The 18932-nt window shown below is 41.7% G+C and overlaps 1 protein-coding gene across 1 annotated transcript; it reads right to left on the bottom strand.

The window, feature by feature from the left end:
* Positions 1-1885: 1885 nt before the first annotated feature.
* On the bottom strand, positions 1886-18168 carry GNB1L (guanine nucleotide binding protein (G protein), beta polypeptide 1-like). The gene is made up of 6 exons (XM_010023817.1): positions 18053-18168; positions 17694-17819; positions 15538-15700; positions 11767-11865; positions 6892-7107; positions 1886-2319 (listed from the first exon to the last, which is right to left on the bottom strand). The coding sequence occupies exons 1-6, from the start codon at positions 18166-18168 to the stop codon at positions 2053-2055; spliced, it is 987 nt and encodes a 328-aa protein (XP_010022119.1). The 3' UTR covers positions 1886-2052.
* Positions 18169-18932: the final 764 nt, after the last annotated feature.

The following is an 18932-nucleotide window of genomic DNA, read 5'->3' on the forward strand; positions in this document are numbered from 1 at the left end:
CGCAGACGGGACACACCAATCTCAAGGCTGCCTGACAGGCTTCATGGGTGGTGTAGGATGAGACAGGACAGCCAAAAGGAAATCCCTTTGCAAACTCCCTATGACGGGTCCCTGGACCACACACGGCAATTTTTCCATATTTATTTGTTTATTTGTGTCAGTTCTGACATACTTTAGGAAATGGGAAAAAGGAGAAAAGGTTTCTTCCAGGATCAGGTCTGTGGATAAGGCCCCTGCCTCACTCTGTAGGTCTGCTGGCTGGAGCCTCGTGTGCAGTGTAGGTGGCTCCTCTGTGTGGGGGTGGACGATGGAACACGCACTTACCATCTATGCAACTCTGTCTGCTAGATGTAATGAACACCAGCACCTCCCCTTGACTCGGGATCACTCAAAATTAGGCTTTAACTTTAAACTGCAATGTGATCCTCCATGCAGCTACTGAACAGTAAAGAAATAATCAAAGAAATGCATTATTTAAAGTGTCATCACACTCCAAAATGTGTAAGGCCAAGTTTTATTTCTAAAAGTCCGGGAATAGTATCCTGTTTCTGTGTCTAATGGAAAGAACATCGGGCTTGAGGCTTAAGACTTTTAGTCCAGCAGTATTCTCTGCCTGTAAAGCACAGCTGGGTAGCAGACCCAGACCTTAATTTGCTTCTGTGTTTTCCCTGAAATAATTTCTAAAGTCTTTTGATGTTGCTGTTCACTACAATTCTGGTGACTTTTTCTTTGATGTTCAGCTCTGTACAGAGGCAGAAACAAGTATTTCCAGTAAAGTATCGACAGTGCACAGCCTGGACACAGAACACTCCAGGCTGTAAAGCCAAGTTCTAGTTTCCAGGCCACCTCCTTTTCAACAAACCAGCCCTTGCTAATTGCAGTTGTAACTGGAACTTTGTGAGGGAATACAAGAGTGTGATGTCCAGGAGCAGACTGGTGTATGTCTTTTAAAGTGTATGGTGTACGCTTTAAAAGAATGCAAATGTTGCTTCATGATTCAAACAAAAAACCCCCTCACTGGATAAATTTCAGCTGCCATGATCCTAGAGCTGGCAAGTTAATGGAGCCATTCACACTGTGTGAGTAAGGATTTATCTATGCAATTCCCCTAAATGTTAATGGGAGTTGTGTGCTGAATCTCAGCCTTGCCATGCTGAAACCTACCCCTAACTCTCCAAGGAGAAGGGTGCTAATTGGATTGCTGAGTTTAAATCCTTCAGCTAGTCAGTCTATGGAAAGGATTTAGCACTGGCTCTGAAAGGCTTTACATAGCTTTGCAGTGCAGTGCAGGGGAAGATTCTTCCCCCCACCCTCTTCTTTCTTTCTTGTGATTAATTGTGAGGCTTGAGGTGACAGGAGACATAATGAAATTCATAAATGCCAAAGGCCATCCCTAGTCACATTCCTGGCTGTTGGTTTAAGTTAGAAACTGACAGAAGTGTGAACAAATCAAGGTTGTTCTGCTAGCCTTTCAGTTATGGGGAAGAAAAAGTAACTGACAATGAGAAACCACTGGAGGTGGTTTAATGGGTATAAATTTTCAAGAACGAGTGATATTTTACACTGATTCAGATTTCTGGATACATAAATGACTTACAAACAGAATTCCCTGCCCATGGCAGGGGGTGTGGACTAGATGATATCTGAAGGTCCCTTCCAACCCCAACCCTTCTGTGATCCTGTGCTCTACATTGTGCCCCCATGTCAGTCTGAGGGATTCCAGTCCTTTTCATAAAAGAAGATATTGGCACAAGTTATTTCAGCAACCTGCCAAAGAAAAGCTGTTTTAAAGCCTGTAGCAGAACTCAAAGTGACTTGTTCTGTGTCTTTATTTGTGACTGGCCTTGCTATGCATGTTATAGATTTAAAAAATCCATTCTCCCTCTGGAAAACTAAACTTGCAGCTTGAACAAGCAGCATAAGAATTAACCCAGGACTCTCACTTCAGCCTGGAAATATATTCTATTACTTCTCCACATCCAGGTTTGAATTACAGTGTAAAGAATTGCTTCACATTGCTTGTTTTCTTAGTCCCTGACAGTGCAGAACATGTCACGTCTGAGTATATATTGACCAGACACTGATGCGGTGATCTTTTGAGCCAGCTGCCAGTAGTCTCTCCCTGGGGTTTTTGTGGTTGGAGAAGGACACACAATGCACCGTTGCTGTGTGATAGTCCAGCACCGCCAAGGGCTTCATTTTTTTCCAGCCAAAGACCCTGATGCGATGATCCCACCCTGCTGTTGCTACAATCTTCTTGTCTGGACGGATGGTGATATCAGATATGCCAGCGTTGACAAGGTTGTGTGTTTTGTAAACCTGTGTGAGAAAGTCAGAGGTGAGCTCTAATTGTTTAAAACAGAAGAAAAAGGAACCTGTGGGGATTTCAGAAGGTAGAGTGGCCAGCAATATCCACTGCTATCACACAGGCAGCAAGGAGCTTTTCACCACATGGCAGATGAACAATTATAGACAGAGATGGAAAAGATCTTAATTTGATCCTATCTATTACCAGCACCATTCTCGAACAATAATAGCATCCTGTGTATGTACTTCTTTAGTTTATACTGCATTTAAAGGTATTTATATTCTGTCACAAGTGAAGCTCAGAGACAAGGTCTGAAAACCAGACTACACAGTTTTGCTTTTCCAGCTATTCTTGCGTGAGCTGCAACATTCAGTGCTATGGCCAGATATTTTCTCTGCCTTTGCAGTATTCCCATGCTGAGCTGATATTAAACTACCTGCTACTTATTTCTACTACTGTGGCCCCTCACAAAAACACCAATAAGCTGTGGTAGCGTTTACCACAGTCTTGAGAAAGGAATGCTTCCAGGAATTAGGTTACAGTGTCAGGAAATCTGTATTTCTAGTACTCCATCCCGAGAGACTTCTATTTACACCAAATTCCAAGAAGGGGATTATGACCAAGTTATTGATTTCAATCTTGGAAGCCTTTTGTTACTGTTTGGGGACTACCGGGGCACAAGTTTCTGAGGGGCACAATTAAACTGGGAGGCATTTAGCTCCCTTCAGGACGCACTGGGGCTGCACAGGACTTAGCCCTTGGAAAGAAAAGTTTTCACTTCGCTGATGTTTCTCCTGAAGCTCAATGTAATTAATACACTTCTGCTGCGCTCACCTCACATAACTTGTATTAGTCAGCAGTCTGCTGCTGAAGCACAGGCGGTGTAGGCAACCTTGTGTGTGTGCACCCATGTGTGCATCTGTGTTGAAACAGCCCAGCTTTTCTCCCAGTGTGGAAAACACCTTTGGAGCATATGGATCTTGAAGTGCTGTTGTTAATTACAATTGCAAATGACACGTTAATGCCACCACCTATTTAAGACTGAATTTGTAGCTATCTTGTACCAAAGCCTAATAGAATTCAGTGCATGTTCTAATAAGCTGTGTGGTGTTTGCTGTTTTTCTGAGGCAGGAAGGAACTGACAAGCATGTTTTACAGCTAAGTAGCTTTCTTCCTCAAAGGACATTCCATGATGCATAGTTGGTACAGGATTAAAAAGGATATATTAATTGCAGATCATTTTAACTATAATGCTGATGAGCAATAGGAGGCTGCATTTGGGCTTTTTTGTGGGGCTGCTACTGCAAAACCTGTACTTTTTGCTGGTACGTAAGTTCCCCAGTTAGGCTACTGCAGTGTGGCTTCAGCAGGATTGTTGCTGGCATATGCATGCTGGCAAGGGATGGATTTCTTACTTACATCACCAGCCTGGCACATGTAAACTGGGCCTTACTGTGTAACTGAGATTATTAGCTAATGGCTATAACCAATCCTGGGTGTGGTGCTTCCCATCATTACTGTCATTATGTGGGCAAAAGCCATACAGCAAAATCAGGGCGACTGGGAGAAATTGCATGTCATCAGCAAGCTACAGCTTGAAAGTGAAGCCTATAATGGTGATGCCTTTTGGCTATGGAACATGAGGGAACAGTGGGCATTTGTGCATGATCTGCAAATACAAGAGATGAGAGAGAAAAACAAAACAAGGTAGAACAACTTGCTCAAGGTACATGCAGCCAGGTGAAATCCAAGTGCCAGGACTTGTGCCATCCAGTCACTTACAGGCAACTACTGTAGTCAAATGCAAACCAACACAATTTCCTAACCAGAAAACCAGCTTGTAATTAAGAAAACAAAGAGGTAAAAACAGGTGAGCTACTTTCAGCCAGTCATGACAAAGGACACTTCCATCTGCTAGCAGATGTGTTAAGGTATTTTGACATGCTGAGGCCAACAGATACCCACCTCCTGTCCCCTCCTTAACACAGGCTAGCCAGGATTTTTCTTTTCTTCTTTTTTTCCTTTTCTTCTTTTTCCTCCTAAATCTCCCTCTCCTACACCCAAATTCTTACTAGGAAAAATAGCCAAGATAGCAGTGGCTTCAGCATTTGAGGGAAAAGCCTCAGCAACCCAACCACCAAAACGTGTGCACTTACATTGCAGCTTATAGAATTCTTTTTCTTGTCATGTACAAAGGAGCTCCTGTGATTATCAGGTTTCTCAGTTCTGCTTTGTTTATTCACCTGCAGAAGCTGTTTACCTTCTACATTCTACCGCAAACATCACATAATTACACTATCTTGTCCAAATTAGAAGGCTCATAACCAATCCAGTCATTTGCTGACAGCGATGATTTCAGCAACTTTCTTATAGAAGACAATACACCAAACTTTCCCCATAGCAATAAACTATGAAGTTACCTTCATCATCTATTCATTGACAAACTGGAACATTGCCACTTAAAACAGAGCTGAAGTAGCATCATTGCGTCATTATTTCTCCACTGGCAGATAGCTCCGCACCACGGTTACTTATTAAAACCTTTAGAATAAAAATAATGTGCCAGTGAGTGGCTTTCCAACATCTACCATTACCTCAAGTACCTGGAATGTCAGGGAAAAAAAATCCCCATCTGGTTTATATTATTAATGCAATAGTGGAAAAAAACCTTAATCTATGTCCTTGACAATCTCTACTGCTCATATGAAAGATGCATTTTATTAGGGCATTCATATTCCGTGTGAAGCACAGAAACATTACTTACAGTTTGTAATATTTGGCATTTAAATTTCTTCTGAGAAAAGCTACTATCTCAGAGTGTGATGTGCTGAAGATCTAACTAATCCAACATCTCCTGGGAACTTGAATACCCTGTGGAAAACAATACCTGGAATATTTCAGGTGAAAACCTGTTTATTTTCCCCTTAAGCCACACCTGTAGCCCTGCATTACGGGTAACTCATAACTGAAACATGCTGTGGAGAACAATATTTTCTTTGAATTTAGGGAGAAGCTGTGCTATAATTAATACGAAGGAACATATTACACCAGAGTATGTGAAGCTTTAAGAAGCCTGTCATCATGTCAGATTTCCAACACCTTGGCCTTAGAAGACCAGTCTCAATACCAAGTTTCTTACTGGGACTTATCTCCTCATCTTCCTTCTGCTTCCTTGAGCTAAGGACACCAGGTGCAGATGTGTGGCAATAGTGATAGAAAGGCTGGGGCAGGGGGAGGGAAAACATGACAAAATCCAACCCCAAAACCATGACAATCGTGCATCAGACTTGTTAAAACTCTTTATCACATTGGCTTAGAATACCTTTGCTACTTATTTAGCATCTAATGTGCATCTTTTACTGCAGGTTGTATTGCTGATTAAAATTCAGACGTTCTCCTCAGTGAGTGCTGTCCCCTCCAAACTTCATTTCAGTTGGATGCATTTACACTACATATACTGGGATTTTAATGCCCTTCTACTCCATATATGCTTGTTCAGGCTGTGGTGAAGCCCAACGGATTATACACCTTCACCGTGGCCCCCAGGTGACGAGTCACCATTGGCTGCCCAAGCAACTTGTGTTTCTTTCCGTAGCACCTTTTGGAAACAGCATCAACTAGTCACACCACCTAAATAATCCCCCAAAAAAGCTGCAAGAGCAATCACTGTTCTTTCATGGATTGGTGTATCCAGCAGCTGTCTTCCCAAGGATGGTATGGGGCATACAGGGCACTCTTCATTGGGTGTTCAGGGGACAACTGCCACTTAAAAAAGGGTAAAGCACGCAGCAGTGGAGAGGCTATGCATGGCTCATTTTAATTTTCATGAGCCTTTATTTATGCACTTCATTTCTGCCCCTAGTTAAAACCTATTTAACCCCTTGGCACTGTTGGAACACTTGCTAACATTGTCTAGATTAAGCAGTATTTATTGCCATTCACTGGCATAGCCTGAACTGGTGATTGTGAGACCTCTAAACCAGCCATTCCAGGTATGCAGAGCTCAAACACACACCAATATATCCAATGAACTGATTTTCTCTGTCTCCAGCTGAGGCTCTGAAGGTGCCAAAGGATGCTGGCTGTCCAAACCTCCCATCCTCTTGGTGCTAGCTGGGCTATTGTACTCTTTTTGTTTGTGAAATATGTCATGGAATATTTCTGTCTTTCCCACACTGGAAATAAAGCTCTATCCATTCAAGCAGAACCTTTGGAAAATCAATCCTTTGTTTCTCATTTTTGTAACTCATTTATAATGTTTAGGACATTCTGAGAGCTGAATACTACTAACGTGATAAATGAAGATACAGAGGCAATGGCTTGAGTAATGCTGGGCTTGTGTGCCTGTTGCAACTTTGGTAAAACCAGAAACATGTGAGAGAGGGGTTTTTTTCCCTTTTTTTTTTTTAAATCCTCACCACCTTGTGCTAAGTCCAGTCACACAGCACAGACATTCTAACCAGTCTGTGATTAATTAGCTAGAGATCTGCAACAACTCCTCTTCATGACTAAATATTTTTTTAGTCTATCAAACTGTTAGTGCAAAGTGGGATAAATGACACTAGAGGGCCAATGATCCTGACCTGGAGGTTCTGTTGCTCATTGAGGCTCCAGATGCTAAGCACCTTTTCAGATGAGCCCGAGATCCCCTTGGCCTTCTCCGCGTCAAAGTCAAGGCTCATCACTGGCTCCTGGTGGCAAGCAAGTTGGCTCAATGCTTTTCCCATTGACAAATTCCAAAGGACCACTGATCCATCTTCATAGCCAGCCAGAAGCAAAGGTTGTGAACCACCGCTGAGCTGATCAAGGGAAAAGTAAAATTGTTTGAAAAGTAAATAGTCTGTTAGGAAAATGACCATCCCCAGGTAGGTTTCAGTCCAAGCACCAAGAAAATAAAGAAAATGCTGACTGGTGAACAAGTGAAAGGTTTACAAGTCTGAATGTCACAGCCTGATAGTCCATCCATTTACAGAAAGTCTTACTCGGTAACTGCTGACATTGTATCTACACATCAAGTCTATGCTATATATATATGTATAAAACATGCATGTAATGTGTATGTATATACACACATAGAAAACTTCTCTCTGAAAATCTGAACTGTTGACATCTACAACACCTGCAGAAAGGCTGCCTGAAGTTTCCAGAAGCTTTACTTCATGGCCTGAACTTTGTGCTCCTTAGAAAAAATTCCTAGAGCAACCGAGTTACTATCAAGATACACAAACCTGCACAGACACCGAAGGAAGTGCCATGCCTGAAGATTCCAGTTTCACACTGCCAAGTGTAGGGTTACACATAGGGATCAATTACCCAAGTGCACCACAGTGCTTCAAGGTAAACACTGAGCCTCCCATCAGGAATCTCAGTGAGTCACCAAGGGGTTAACAGGCGCCTGAGTCCCACTGTAACCAATTGAGAGCTATTTTGATTAATGATGTCACAGGCCAAAGGCCACGGCACCCTGGGCAGACACCTAATTTATTTAAGCCTCTGAAATAACTCAAAGAAGGGAACATTACTGGATTACATGTCACACTTAAGGAAAATATTCATCATTACTCCAGCCAAAAGACTAATGACCCCGTAAGCAGTAACTGGGTATGTGAGTGAAGATGCAAATCCCTAACCCAAAGCAACTACAAAACAGGCATCTGCTATTTCTTTGGTACCAGATGAAACACCAAAACAAACATTGGGATTACAACCACCCCATGCAAGCACATCTAAGAAATGTATCCAGGTTAGTCATCTCTTTCCAAACACTCTCAGATCCTTCAGGATATGTTTACTTGGTATTCAATTCAAAATTAAGTGTAAGGACATTTATAAAGACTTGCCTTTTACTGGTATTGCATTATTGAATGAAGTTCTCCAAACCTGCTGGCTGTCAATGGCAGGATACAAGCCTGCAGTGGCCAAAGGCTCAATGCCTCTATTAATGGTCCAGACTATTCTTCCACTGGTTACTATTTGTTCTAGGGGGAGTTAAACTAACAAGAGATGGGTGGTCTGGGTAACAGGACTGCTGAGTGTGTTCTTTACCCAGATTTATTCAGCCTAAAGAAGCGTTTAAATGAGGAATGGATCTCATTGGGTGGAGAAGAAAAGTGCCTCTTAGAAGAAGGAAAGCAAAGGGAAATCCCCTACATCACCTTTCTGAACAGGTCTGCTCACAACTGGTATCCTGCAGGAGCCTCATTCTTTGCTTTAAGATCCCTTTTCTTTTGAGAAGGCCAGGAGCATGCTCTGGCTGGAAAGGCCCACAGAAAAGGTCTCCTGTAGAGCCCAGAACTGTGCACAGTTTCTCTGTCAAATTTTTGATTTGCTAAAATAATAAAACATGAGAGCAATGACTGTATGTCAATACATATGAATCGATGTTAAACCATCAGGTATTTTGGATGAAGAGTAGCTGGGTTTTAAAAGTAAAAAAAAAAATTAATCTGAATGATACAAACATTCCAGGTTTAATTTATATTCAGTAAAGGGTAAAACCTTCAAAGCAAAACAAAGTCATACCCCATCCATCCCCCCTTATTTGTACTGCTCTTCTATGAGCAGAGGACTCCAGAGCCCTGGGGCTCTACAGCAGGTAGAGCTTCCATTAGCCAACACCACAAGATACGGGGTGGCAGGGTCAGCTCCTCTGCCTTACTCAGCACCAGACGGCAGATTTTCATAGCTGCTCATACCCCTCATTAAGACAAGAGCAAGTGCTCAGCATTATGGGAAAAGCCAAGCAAAACCTTTTGTTGTTGTTGGGCTTTTTGGTGCTGTGGGTATCTTAGATTTGAAACCCAGTAATTTGCAAGTGAGATCTAAGATTGGCCTATTTTGAAAGCAAAGTATTATTTTCTATGAACTGAAGGTCTCCACACTACTTCTTTCCAACTTTTCCTAACTGTATGAAGTGTAATATTTTGATGAGTACATGTACTTGAACAATAAAAGCCATTGAGAGAGCAGGGGAGCTCTCAAGCTGATGCCTGGATTCACCAAGCAGTGGTTTCACAACAGCCTGTTTATTTCAGTTCCTAATAACGGACACTTCTGGTGAAAAGTCTTCTCATTCATCTTCTGTTTCAGTGGAAAAATTAAAATATAAATCATTGTTCTTCCTAAGCAGAACACTTTGTTGTTGCATTTGGATAACTGTCAAGGAAGGAAGAAGAGGTGATCCGCTGTCAGCTCAACAGGAATAATTGCTGTAGTTTATATAAAGTAATAACTCTGCATTTCCAGTTTCTACATGTATTATTCCTGTTGAATTATTTTGCTTGCACTGTTACGCAACATGATGCCTTCCCCAAGGAGTGCAAAAAATGTAATGGAAGCCTATTCTTACTCCTGCAAATCCTGCTCCACCCAGTTAGTAATAGCAGGAAGGTGTGAAGCTGAAGGGACAACATATTTAGGAATATGAACATTCACAAGGCAAAAACCCGTTGTACAAACTGATACATTTAGGGACAATTCTAGTAAAATGAAGGGGAAAAGCTTCAAAACAATGAAATAAACAGCCACAAGTTTTAAGTGCTTAGGAGAAGCTGGTGAGGCTTAATCTACAAGCCTAACCTAAGCCTCAATTTCCTTCTGCTCTATAGTAACGTTTCTAATTCATCGTGCTGCTGGTAAGGTGCAGTTTCCCTGGAACATGGATCTTTGTTTATTGTCATGCAGAACAATATGATACATGGCTGCAGCCCCCCGACTGCTGGACAACAACCACAAGCATACTTCTTTCAGACCATTATGTGGCTCTCTCCATGTCAGCTTCTGTTTCAACTTGTTAATTTACTGTGCCATAAGCAACGTCAAATAATCTCTTAGGCAACACGCTGCCCATAGGCAATGGGTTGGGGAGTGCTCACGTCCCGGGTATGTCTATATTGCCCAATATAGTAATGCACAAAAGGAATCCTGGATGGCCTCTATTCGGGAAGGGCTTCAGCTGGGTTAGCTCATGTTCCTCTGCTTCTATGGTTACAGGGTTACTCAGCGTGCCACTTCCAGTGAAACCACAGAACAGAATGCAGAGCATCACTCTGGCACACCACAAACAATTACTTGCCCTTAAGAGCATTCTCCTCCCCAACACTTTTAAACCGAATTGCACACATTTGTAAAAGAGCATGCCCAGCTGTGAGGCATTATCTACCCTGGCCTGATGCAGTCTAGGAAGTTGTGGTGACTTCCTCAAGCCAGAATTTGCATGGAATAATTTACCTCTTCCCAGTCCTCTGCTTTATCCCCACTGCCAACAAAATTAGAACCTACATAAAATTAAGACTCTGCACCTGCTGCTCTGCTTCCTAGAGGAATAGCAGTATTAGTGCATGTAGAAAACATGGCAAGACAGAGGACTTTTTATACAGGCAACAAAATTTTCAACACTGATCATTTCCTCAGTTATCTTCATCTTATTAAAAAATGTCCAGGAGACAGAAAGCCCCATTCATTTCATTGAGCACTGAACACTGATTGCATTTTTAGGAGAAACTTTCTGTTTAATAAAAGCCTAATCAGGCCATTTAATTTTCTTTTTTTTTTTCTTTTCCTAGTTATTAATTACACTGTGGCCTCTCCTCGTCTTGTCTGAATTCCTCTAGACTTCAGTCACTCCAGGGCCTTGTGTGAAGACACTGAGGCCTCAAATTCACAACTGATTGATAACTTTTTCAACTGAAACCAATACAAACGTTCAGATGAACCTGCAGGAATAACATACCTGACATAGGCTCGGATGGCACTGCAGACCTGTAACAGTACGTGGTTGGGAATCAGCCACCTGATTAAACTGGGAATCAGCTTTGCCACTAATGCCCTCGAGATTTAGAGCCAATCACCTAAGCTCCTTCCTCCCTCTACTGCCACCTTTTTGTATTACGTGGCGTTCATTGTGGGCACCCCATAAACATGATGGGCTGATTCTCTGCAAACATGTTTAGGGCTTTATTTCTTTTCACTAACTGCTTTTATTTACCTTCTTGTCCAAAGTCAAACCCACCATAAATATTTTGTTCCTATTGTATGTCTGAAATAGAAATGTTCATAGAGTGCTTCCTTGTCCTGAGGGCACTGAAGTGAATTTAACCTGCCATTAAAATTGCTGGTTTTAAGTAACCCAATCATTTCTCATCATTCTTAATGCAGTGAGAAACCATATCAAACAACTGGCTTTGGTAAGTCACTCATTTTCCTCTTGATTGATGCAAAAACCGTATCTATCCTAAGGATACAAAGCTTTTCCTGAGCATTTGCAAATCTTCCATTAAAGCTTGGAAAGCTCTGAAAGTTACATTAAGGATGTTCACAAATCTTTCCCCCCTTTAATAGTATAATTACTTGATTGGTTTGATAATAAATCAAAATCCAAGTGAGGAAAGATTCATGTGCTTCATATAAAATGAATCACAGGGAAAACATTTCACAATTAGCAGGCACTCTTGCCTTACCTGCCATAACTTCAGACACATGGGCATGCCCAGCTTGGCACCCGCCTCTGGCTTCAAGGTACAGACTGACGTCTTGGATGGCAGCTCCAAAACCTGAACCTGACATCAGGAAAACAAGAGTATTTGGTCCAGCTCCAGGTCAAAATTCTGCTGTTAAAAACACAAGTCTTTTAAGGTGATTAAGGTTAGTATAAGCTCTTCCAGTAAAAACTGTCTGGAGGAAACAGGAATGCATGTTAAGTTGGAGCTGTAGGGGAACCTACAGCTATCTAAATACATGCATTGTTTTAGGAAAGACCAGACAAAACTGCTGGAATGTGAACACATCCTCTTCTTCCCCTCTCCTAGTTAGTCTGTGTTAGTGCTCTTTCTGTACAGCAGATGATACTGTGTGTATAGTAGATGATCCTGCAGACTGCTTCATCTGAAAACACCTCCCCGATTCCTCTCCCTTGCCCCTTTTTCCATCTCTGTGGCTAATTTTTTGTTACATTTGCTTGTGGACACTTACATTGTCTCCTCTGGTCTGTCATGGTAACACAGAGCTTGTATGGAAATACGGGCAGAGGTGGATTTTCTATTTACTGGCTGACTGCACTAACAAACGTAAACCAGAATTACCTGCTAATGCAGGCTGGAGCGGGGATGGCACATACGTATCTGTCTGACCCTGCTTTGAATAGGGTCAGACAATGTTGTGTTAAGCACCTGCTCTCTGTCTACGCAGCAGCTTCCACTGTTACTTGCACTGATGATAATGAATTATGGATCATCTCTTTTCTTTTTTTAGCATTGGGCAAGTCTTTCCTCTGCCAAGGAAGTAGCTCATTTCCACCCCAGGATGATGGCAGGCAAGATCAGGGGAGTCTGCCTTTGCAATTTGGCACGGGAAGGTTTTGCGTCTCTTGATTGACATGGCAGTGTCTCACTCTGGGCTGATTATCCAGCCTGGAATTATGGAGAAATAGAAGTTCTTAGGTATCAAAAGCTTGCTGCCAGGAGCACTGCATTTCTCACACGCATACTTAATCACTAAGATGATCTTTTATTTTAGTTAGATAAACAATGGTCTGCATTATCTCGTAAAATTAAAGGACTTAAAACATTTGATAAATCCAGCACCACCCGCCATCCTGGGCTATTTCAGAATGTGCAAAAGCCCAACAGTGCTCTTGGACAGCCCCAGTCACGCGAATTTCCTTAAGCATCTGAGATGAGGTATTAGACAAATATGGCTCCTCTGGGAGCCATCAGTCAGGACCATGGCAGCTGCGATGGCTTTCCAATCCCATACCTTTAGTTCAAAGCTTGCCAGAACATCTTCCTATTTCTAGGGGTTGTCAGCTAGCCTGCCAAAAGCCAGCTGCACTCTAGGAGTGCAAGTTGACAAACACAATATACATTTCCTAAAGCCACTTAGCAATGGAGCAGGAAACTGTCCTCCAGATTTGAGGAATGGAGGCTACAGCAAAGATGTAGACCAAACGTATGAACAGACCAAAGTTTAATCATCTGAGAATTCTGGTTCTTTGGAGCTACACTCTTAATAAAAGATGCTTTTCTCTTGGCAACTTTCTTGCTATCAACATAATGACCAAGTTAGCTATTGCAGGAAATGGGCTATAAATATGGTGACCTGCTCTCATCTTGCATCTTTCATCACTGGCTCTCCAGAGGGCATTGCCTCGAAGACAACTCTGAAACTGTAACTTTTACATACTAAGGAAGGATAAGTGTGCTGTGATAAAAACAGTTCTGTGGGTTAAAGGAAAAAAATCCCATATCCTTCACTTCACCTTGATTCAAAACGGACAAACTGGTACAAGGGCTTCAGCTGGGCTTGCAAAGGACAAAGAAAAGCACAGAGATGAGAAAAGCTTTCTGCAGAAGGCCAGCAGGCATGAGCTGCCTGTGTTAGATTGACAGATCCAGAGACTGCATTAGAGGCAACTGAGCCTTAGAAATAAATACTATTTCATATATTTTGACAACTGTAACCTAAAACTTGAAGTTCTGTGTTTATATTGGTTTTGCTTAATAGGAGAAAGATTTGCCTTTGCCTGAGGTTAATAGTGTTCCTGGGTGGCTAAAACTGGCCACAAGGAAACACACCCTTTTTCTTTTTCACATTAATAAAGCTTTTAACATGTTTCTGGCAAATTGGCAAGAAAAGTGCATGTAACTCATAATTGGTGATTTAAATGCAATCATGAACAAATAAATGCCTGTTCAGATCTCATTATTTATGGACTGAACCTGCTTTAAGACAAAATTACTCTTTTTTTGGGCACTAGCCAAGCATAAACACTTATTAAGTCTTAATTTTAATCATAAGCTGCAAATGTACTGTGTCTCACACAGTGCTGCCTATTTGGAAGCACTATATATTATAGAAGCTTATGTGAATTTATTGAAACCTGACACAGTTCTAATGTAAAGGTTCATACACAGAGTGGAACTCTTACCTCAGGAGACAGCAAATCATTATCAGTTTGCAGGGCCCAAGGACAGAAATGAAAATAAAACAGAGATGAGTTGTAAGAGACTTTGGGGTAAACGCCTTCTCTTTGGATCAGGTGGTTATTCAGTTGTTCACTACCAGAATGTGTGTGTGTGTTTGTACTCTTTGCCTTTCACAAAAACTCTTCTCTGGCTGACACAAGAACGCACTTGTCAGTTTTTTTTTAACTTAAGTATTACTGAGCACTGCTGTAAAATGGAGAGAGGCCTTTGTTTGATCAGAACAAGGTATGAGAATGGTTGTATTTACTGGTACAGTGGTTGTGTCTACAGGCTTACTCAGTTCTGTAAAAGGCTGAATATTCTGGCTGTTAACCAGCAAAGTACTTAAATATGTGCTTAACTTCTGAATAATAAAAGTTCACGTTTTCTTGCAATACAGGCACCATTCCCACTTATTACTTTGTCTATAAAATATGCAACTTTCAGTTTCAAGATACATATCCCATAGTCCAGAAAAGCATCTGACCTTGCAATTAGCAACAATATTTCTTTTCCTATTTATGCCACTTTTCTATTTTTTCATATTTTTGGTATTTTGATGTCAAGTATTTGAAATAATTAATTTTTGTGTGATGTCCTCAAATAGTCCTTCAAAGAAAACAAAAATACAATTTCTCCAAAGCAGAAGAGGAAATTGCCAACAAAGCTGTCAGTCAGTAATTCTGTGATAACGGGTATTAGATGTGGACTTACCCAGTAGGAACTGAAACGGACCCTACAATTATCTCACACTGAGCAAACCTCTGGCTGCTAACTATTCAACTATTTCCAGCCAAAGTACCAGTTAAAGAATTAGCCTGGGGTGAAAGACCATGTATTGCATTACAAATCACCTGCACCTCCCCTCCTCTCACCAAACATGACTTTCAGCTTCAGATGGAGGATGAGTACCTCCACCTGATGACAGACTCTCCGACCATTAGTTCCCCACAAGGACTCTTGTTCCCCTTCAACAGTACTGAGCAGCACCAGAAGAGTTTTAAAAACTCCTGCACGTGAAAGATCAGCAGCAGCTGCGAATACTTACATGTTAGGCAATCGTGGGGTGGTATCCTTGTATCAGAGCTTGAGTTACAGAATTCAGTCATCTCTCTGGCAGGTAAAATTAGTGATTAGGACCCGCAGAGGCTCCTTGCGCTGCCCTCTCTTGAGCAGCGAATTTGAGAGTAGTGATGTTTCCCCTTCTAAACTATCTCCTTTCAAAAACAAAAGGAATCTACCAAGCACCAGAAAAAAGACACTTCCTACCTCCTCCAGGGCTTTGGCTGCCATGGCCATTAGCCAGCGTCCCTGTGCCACTGTTAACAGCGAGCACCTGCAGAATCCCACATTCTCCGTAAAGACAGAATCCGTCACTTCAGTCCGTCCCTCTGTCAAATCCCACAAGCAGATCCTTTGGTCACGACCCTGACTGTTACAGTAAAACAAGTCATGCATGAACAGCAGGTCTGAGAAAGCCTGGCTCCTGCGGGTTAGTATCTCAATGTAGGGTCTTTAACACGCAGCGAAGGAGTGAGATTTGTACAGCTCCTGTGGGGTATTGATGGGGTCTTTCCTGAAACATGTGGGAACTGGGAATCACTGAGACAACCACCCTTCTGCTGACTGCACAACTGGCCAGTAGGTTCAAAACTTCCTGGGAGGAGGAAGGGCCTGAGGGGCAGTCAGGTACCCTGCAGTCACAGCTAGCCTTGTTTCCTTGTGAAGAGGGATCTGATCAAACACAGTTGTGCTATTTATACGTATATACGTATTTCTGAAGTCTCACGAATATTTGAGCATATTCATCATAAAAATACTTACATTTTACCATTTATTAGAGCTAATCTAAAAGGAAACAAAAGTATCCAGAGAGTAACACATTCAACACTTTCACCCTATCAATGAAGTAGAAATGTCAGGTATGTTGACAGCTGAAAGACAAATAGCAAGACAATAAAGACCGCATCAAAGATAAATAAAAAGCTACAGTTACACAATGGTCAACTTCCCACAGCCCCAGGGAGGGCACAGAACACTTACAACTCTGTGTGTGTGGAGACACAAAAGGAGAGGGACTGGTGGTGCAGCGCGTAGCAGGAATTAAACAATGAAGCACCGTGGTTAAAATATCCAAAACCAGAGAACCAGCATCTGCATCACTGACACACCACAGCAGTTCACAGGCTCCTCTGCACACCTCTCTGTCCCACTGAAAAGTCTGTGTGTTGCTCCCAGACAGTAAAACCAGACAAAGGGCACAGTGATAATTGCTACAGGTTTACATGATCCCACTGGCCCTGGAACAAAGCTTCCAAACCACAACCTACAGTAGCACAGGATACGTGTCCTTATGTTATCACCTGGGAGAAGGAGTCATGAAAAATCCCTTATCCATTTCTTGTTTTAATTAGCAGTATCACCTTGTGGAAGTATAAAACCAAAACAGAGGTAGATGCAAATCTACAGACTGTTGGGACTTCTTCAGCACCAATACAGGAAGTCCCACCTGCTGTTCAGCTGAGTGACAAACTGTCCAAATATTTATAGCACCGGGCATACAAACAATGGGGCACTGCAAAGAATTGTTATGATTTAGCTTTAGAACAGAAAAAGTACAGGTAACTGCTGTCCTAAAATTGCACTGCTATGTGAACTGTTATAAATATACAGCAAAAATAGAGGTATGGAAAAACTCTATAATTATACAAACAATGCTCATTCAGTATGATTTTATGGGGGAGAGTGTTGATAATTGTACTTAAGCAGATAACAAATATAAATGCTAATGAGTTCCACTGTATATTATAAGAGATGTCGTCTCCAGATAAACATGTCAGAACACCTCCTAGTCATACAGACACTTTGGCATCTACTCTAGATCACCTGTCTAATCCAAAGTACACAAATCTTCCCCTTCCCTTGCTAAATAAGAACAGAAGATATTTTGCAACAAAGCAAATGTGTACAGCTCAGCATTCTTGCTCATTTTCAGTCTTCCATTCTCCATCTCTGATTCTTCTCTTCCTTACCTTCTCTCCCCCTCCCCTCTATTTATAACCTCTGGATATAAATTTGATCTTCCCTGAGAACCAGTTGTGAAGCACCTGTCAACTTCAAATCCAATTGCATTTCCTTTACTCAGAGATCTCACCTGATCTAATAAAGCCACTACGGACCCCAATTGTCATGATGTCACCACATATACATCATAAGTAAATTCACTGTATGATTTCTTTCACTTTTTGTTCTACAGTTTTCTCTGTATTTTTGTACTTCTGTACATTTCCTTAAGCACTGGAGAGACTTTCACTGATTCCAGAAATGAAACTCCTTTTTCCCCCCTTTTTTTTCCCCTCTTCAATCACATACACCACAGAGACAAGAACAGTTTCACCAGGTTTTGCCTGCTTTGCTTTGCTAACCTGAGGAGCCTGGTTTTACCACCCATTGTCTCCACGCAGTAGACAGATTTTCTTCCATGGCCATCCAGTGCTGTGTCCACTCTGTGTGTTTTCAGGTTCCAGACATGGATAAACCCATTCTCAGACCTGGCAGTAAGAACAGACGCTTTCAGTGAGGCCACTGTCCGATAAGACAGTCTGATATTTGTTGGTATTTTTTTTCTGAAGCTGAAGCTATATGTACAAAGGTCACACTTCCCAGTCACAAACCTGGCATTTTGTTGTTTTCTCCAGATACAATGTATTATTTAGATAAATTGTGTTTTAAACAGAAATGTCCATTTGATGTTCAACTCGGCCAGAAATCCTGGTTTACTTACCCAGAGAAAAGAGTGGGGACATCGGGCTCCTGGCCTCCACAGGAGAAATGCAGAGTGTGGACTGCAGCACTGGTACCTCTGAGAACAAACTGGGGATCCGGAGGTGGCAGAGCCATCCGAGTGATGGGCTGGGGGAGGGAGAAGATGACACAGACGTCACAAGAGGGTAAGGCAGCCTAAAGTGAAATGACAACTTTAAATATATTCTTGCTTTTCCTAGTACTTTCTTCTCTCAGTTATCTAATGATGGATGTTACTTCTATTTGCCATGCAGTGCAGTGCAATAAAAAAGTATTTTCTCTGAAGATTGACTCATCAAGCAGCTGACAAATCTGCTTTTTGCTGCATTCCTTTTTAAGCAAGTTAAATGCTGAGCTGGCCATGTGCACACACCTCACACGCACTTGGAAATACTAAATTGTTCAGCTCTTCTCCCTGCCACAAAAAGGAAGAGCTGCAAAATGAAAGAAACTGGATACCCATAATTTCACTGGGCAAGCAATTTATCATTCCACTTAGCCCCTTGGCAAGTCTTTCCCCTTCCTTTCTATAAAAGTACTACTTCAGTGTTCTCCACTCACAGCCATTTACAGGGAAGCACTGCAGTGAACATATCAACTGAAAAGCATTCCATGTGAGATTAGTTATGATCATTTTTACACAAGAACCCATCACTTCCAAATGCTTGAATTTTTTGTTCCAAGCATGGTTACTTAAAAAAAAAAAAAACCCTCAGTAATTCACACTTAGTGACTACTGTGTTAAACATTTTATTCCAAGGGGTTTTTATTCCCCCAAGGATTAATAAAAAGAGATGGATGCTTTCAGCTTTATGTGATCAGTTTGGATGTGGTCTGAGTCAGCACAGAACAGGGCAAGT

Source organism: Nestor notabilis, unplaced genomic scaffold (assembly GCF_000696875.1).
Source record: "Nestor notabilis isolate BGI_N333 unplaced genomic scaffold, ASM69687v1 scaffold31761, whole genome shotgun sequence".
Taxonomy (NCBI): Eukaryota; Metazoa; Chordata; class Aves; order Psittaciformes; family Psittacidae; genus Nestor; species Nestor notabilis.

Excerpts from the sequence above, each read along its gene's own strand:
- GNB1L (XM_010023817.1), bottom strand. The coding sequence starts at position 18,168 with ATGGCTCTGCCACCTCCGGATCCCCAGTTTGTTCTCAGAGGTACCAGT. Across the intron at positions 15,701-17,693 it reads GGTAAAACCAGGCTCCTCAG|TCAGGGTCGTGACCAAAGGA; the intron begins GTTAGCAAAGCA and ends TTACTGTAACAG. Across the intron at positions 11,866-15,537 it reads CAGCCAAAGCCCTGGAGGAG|GTTCAGGTTTTGGAGCTGCC; the intron begins GTAGGAAGTGTC and ends TCCTGATGTCAG.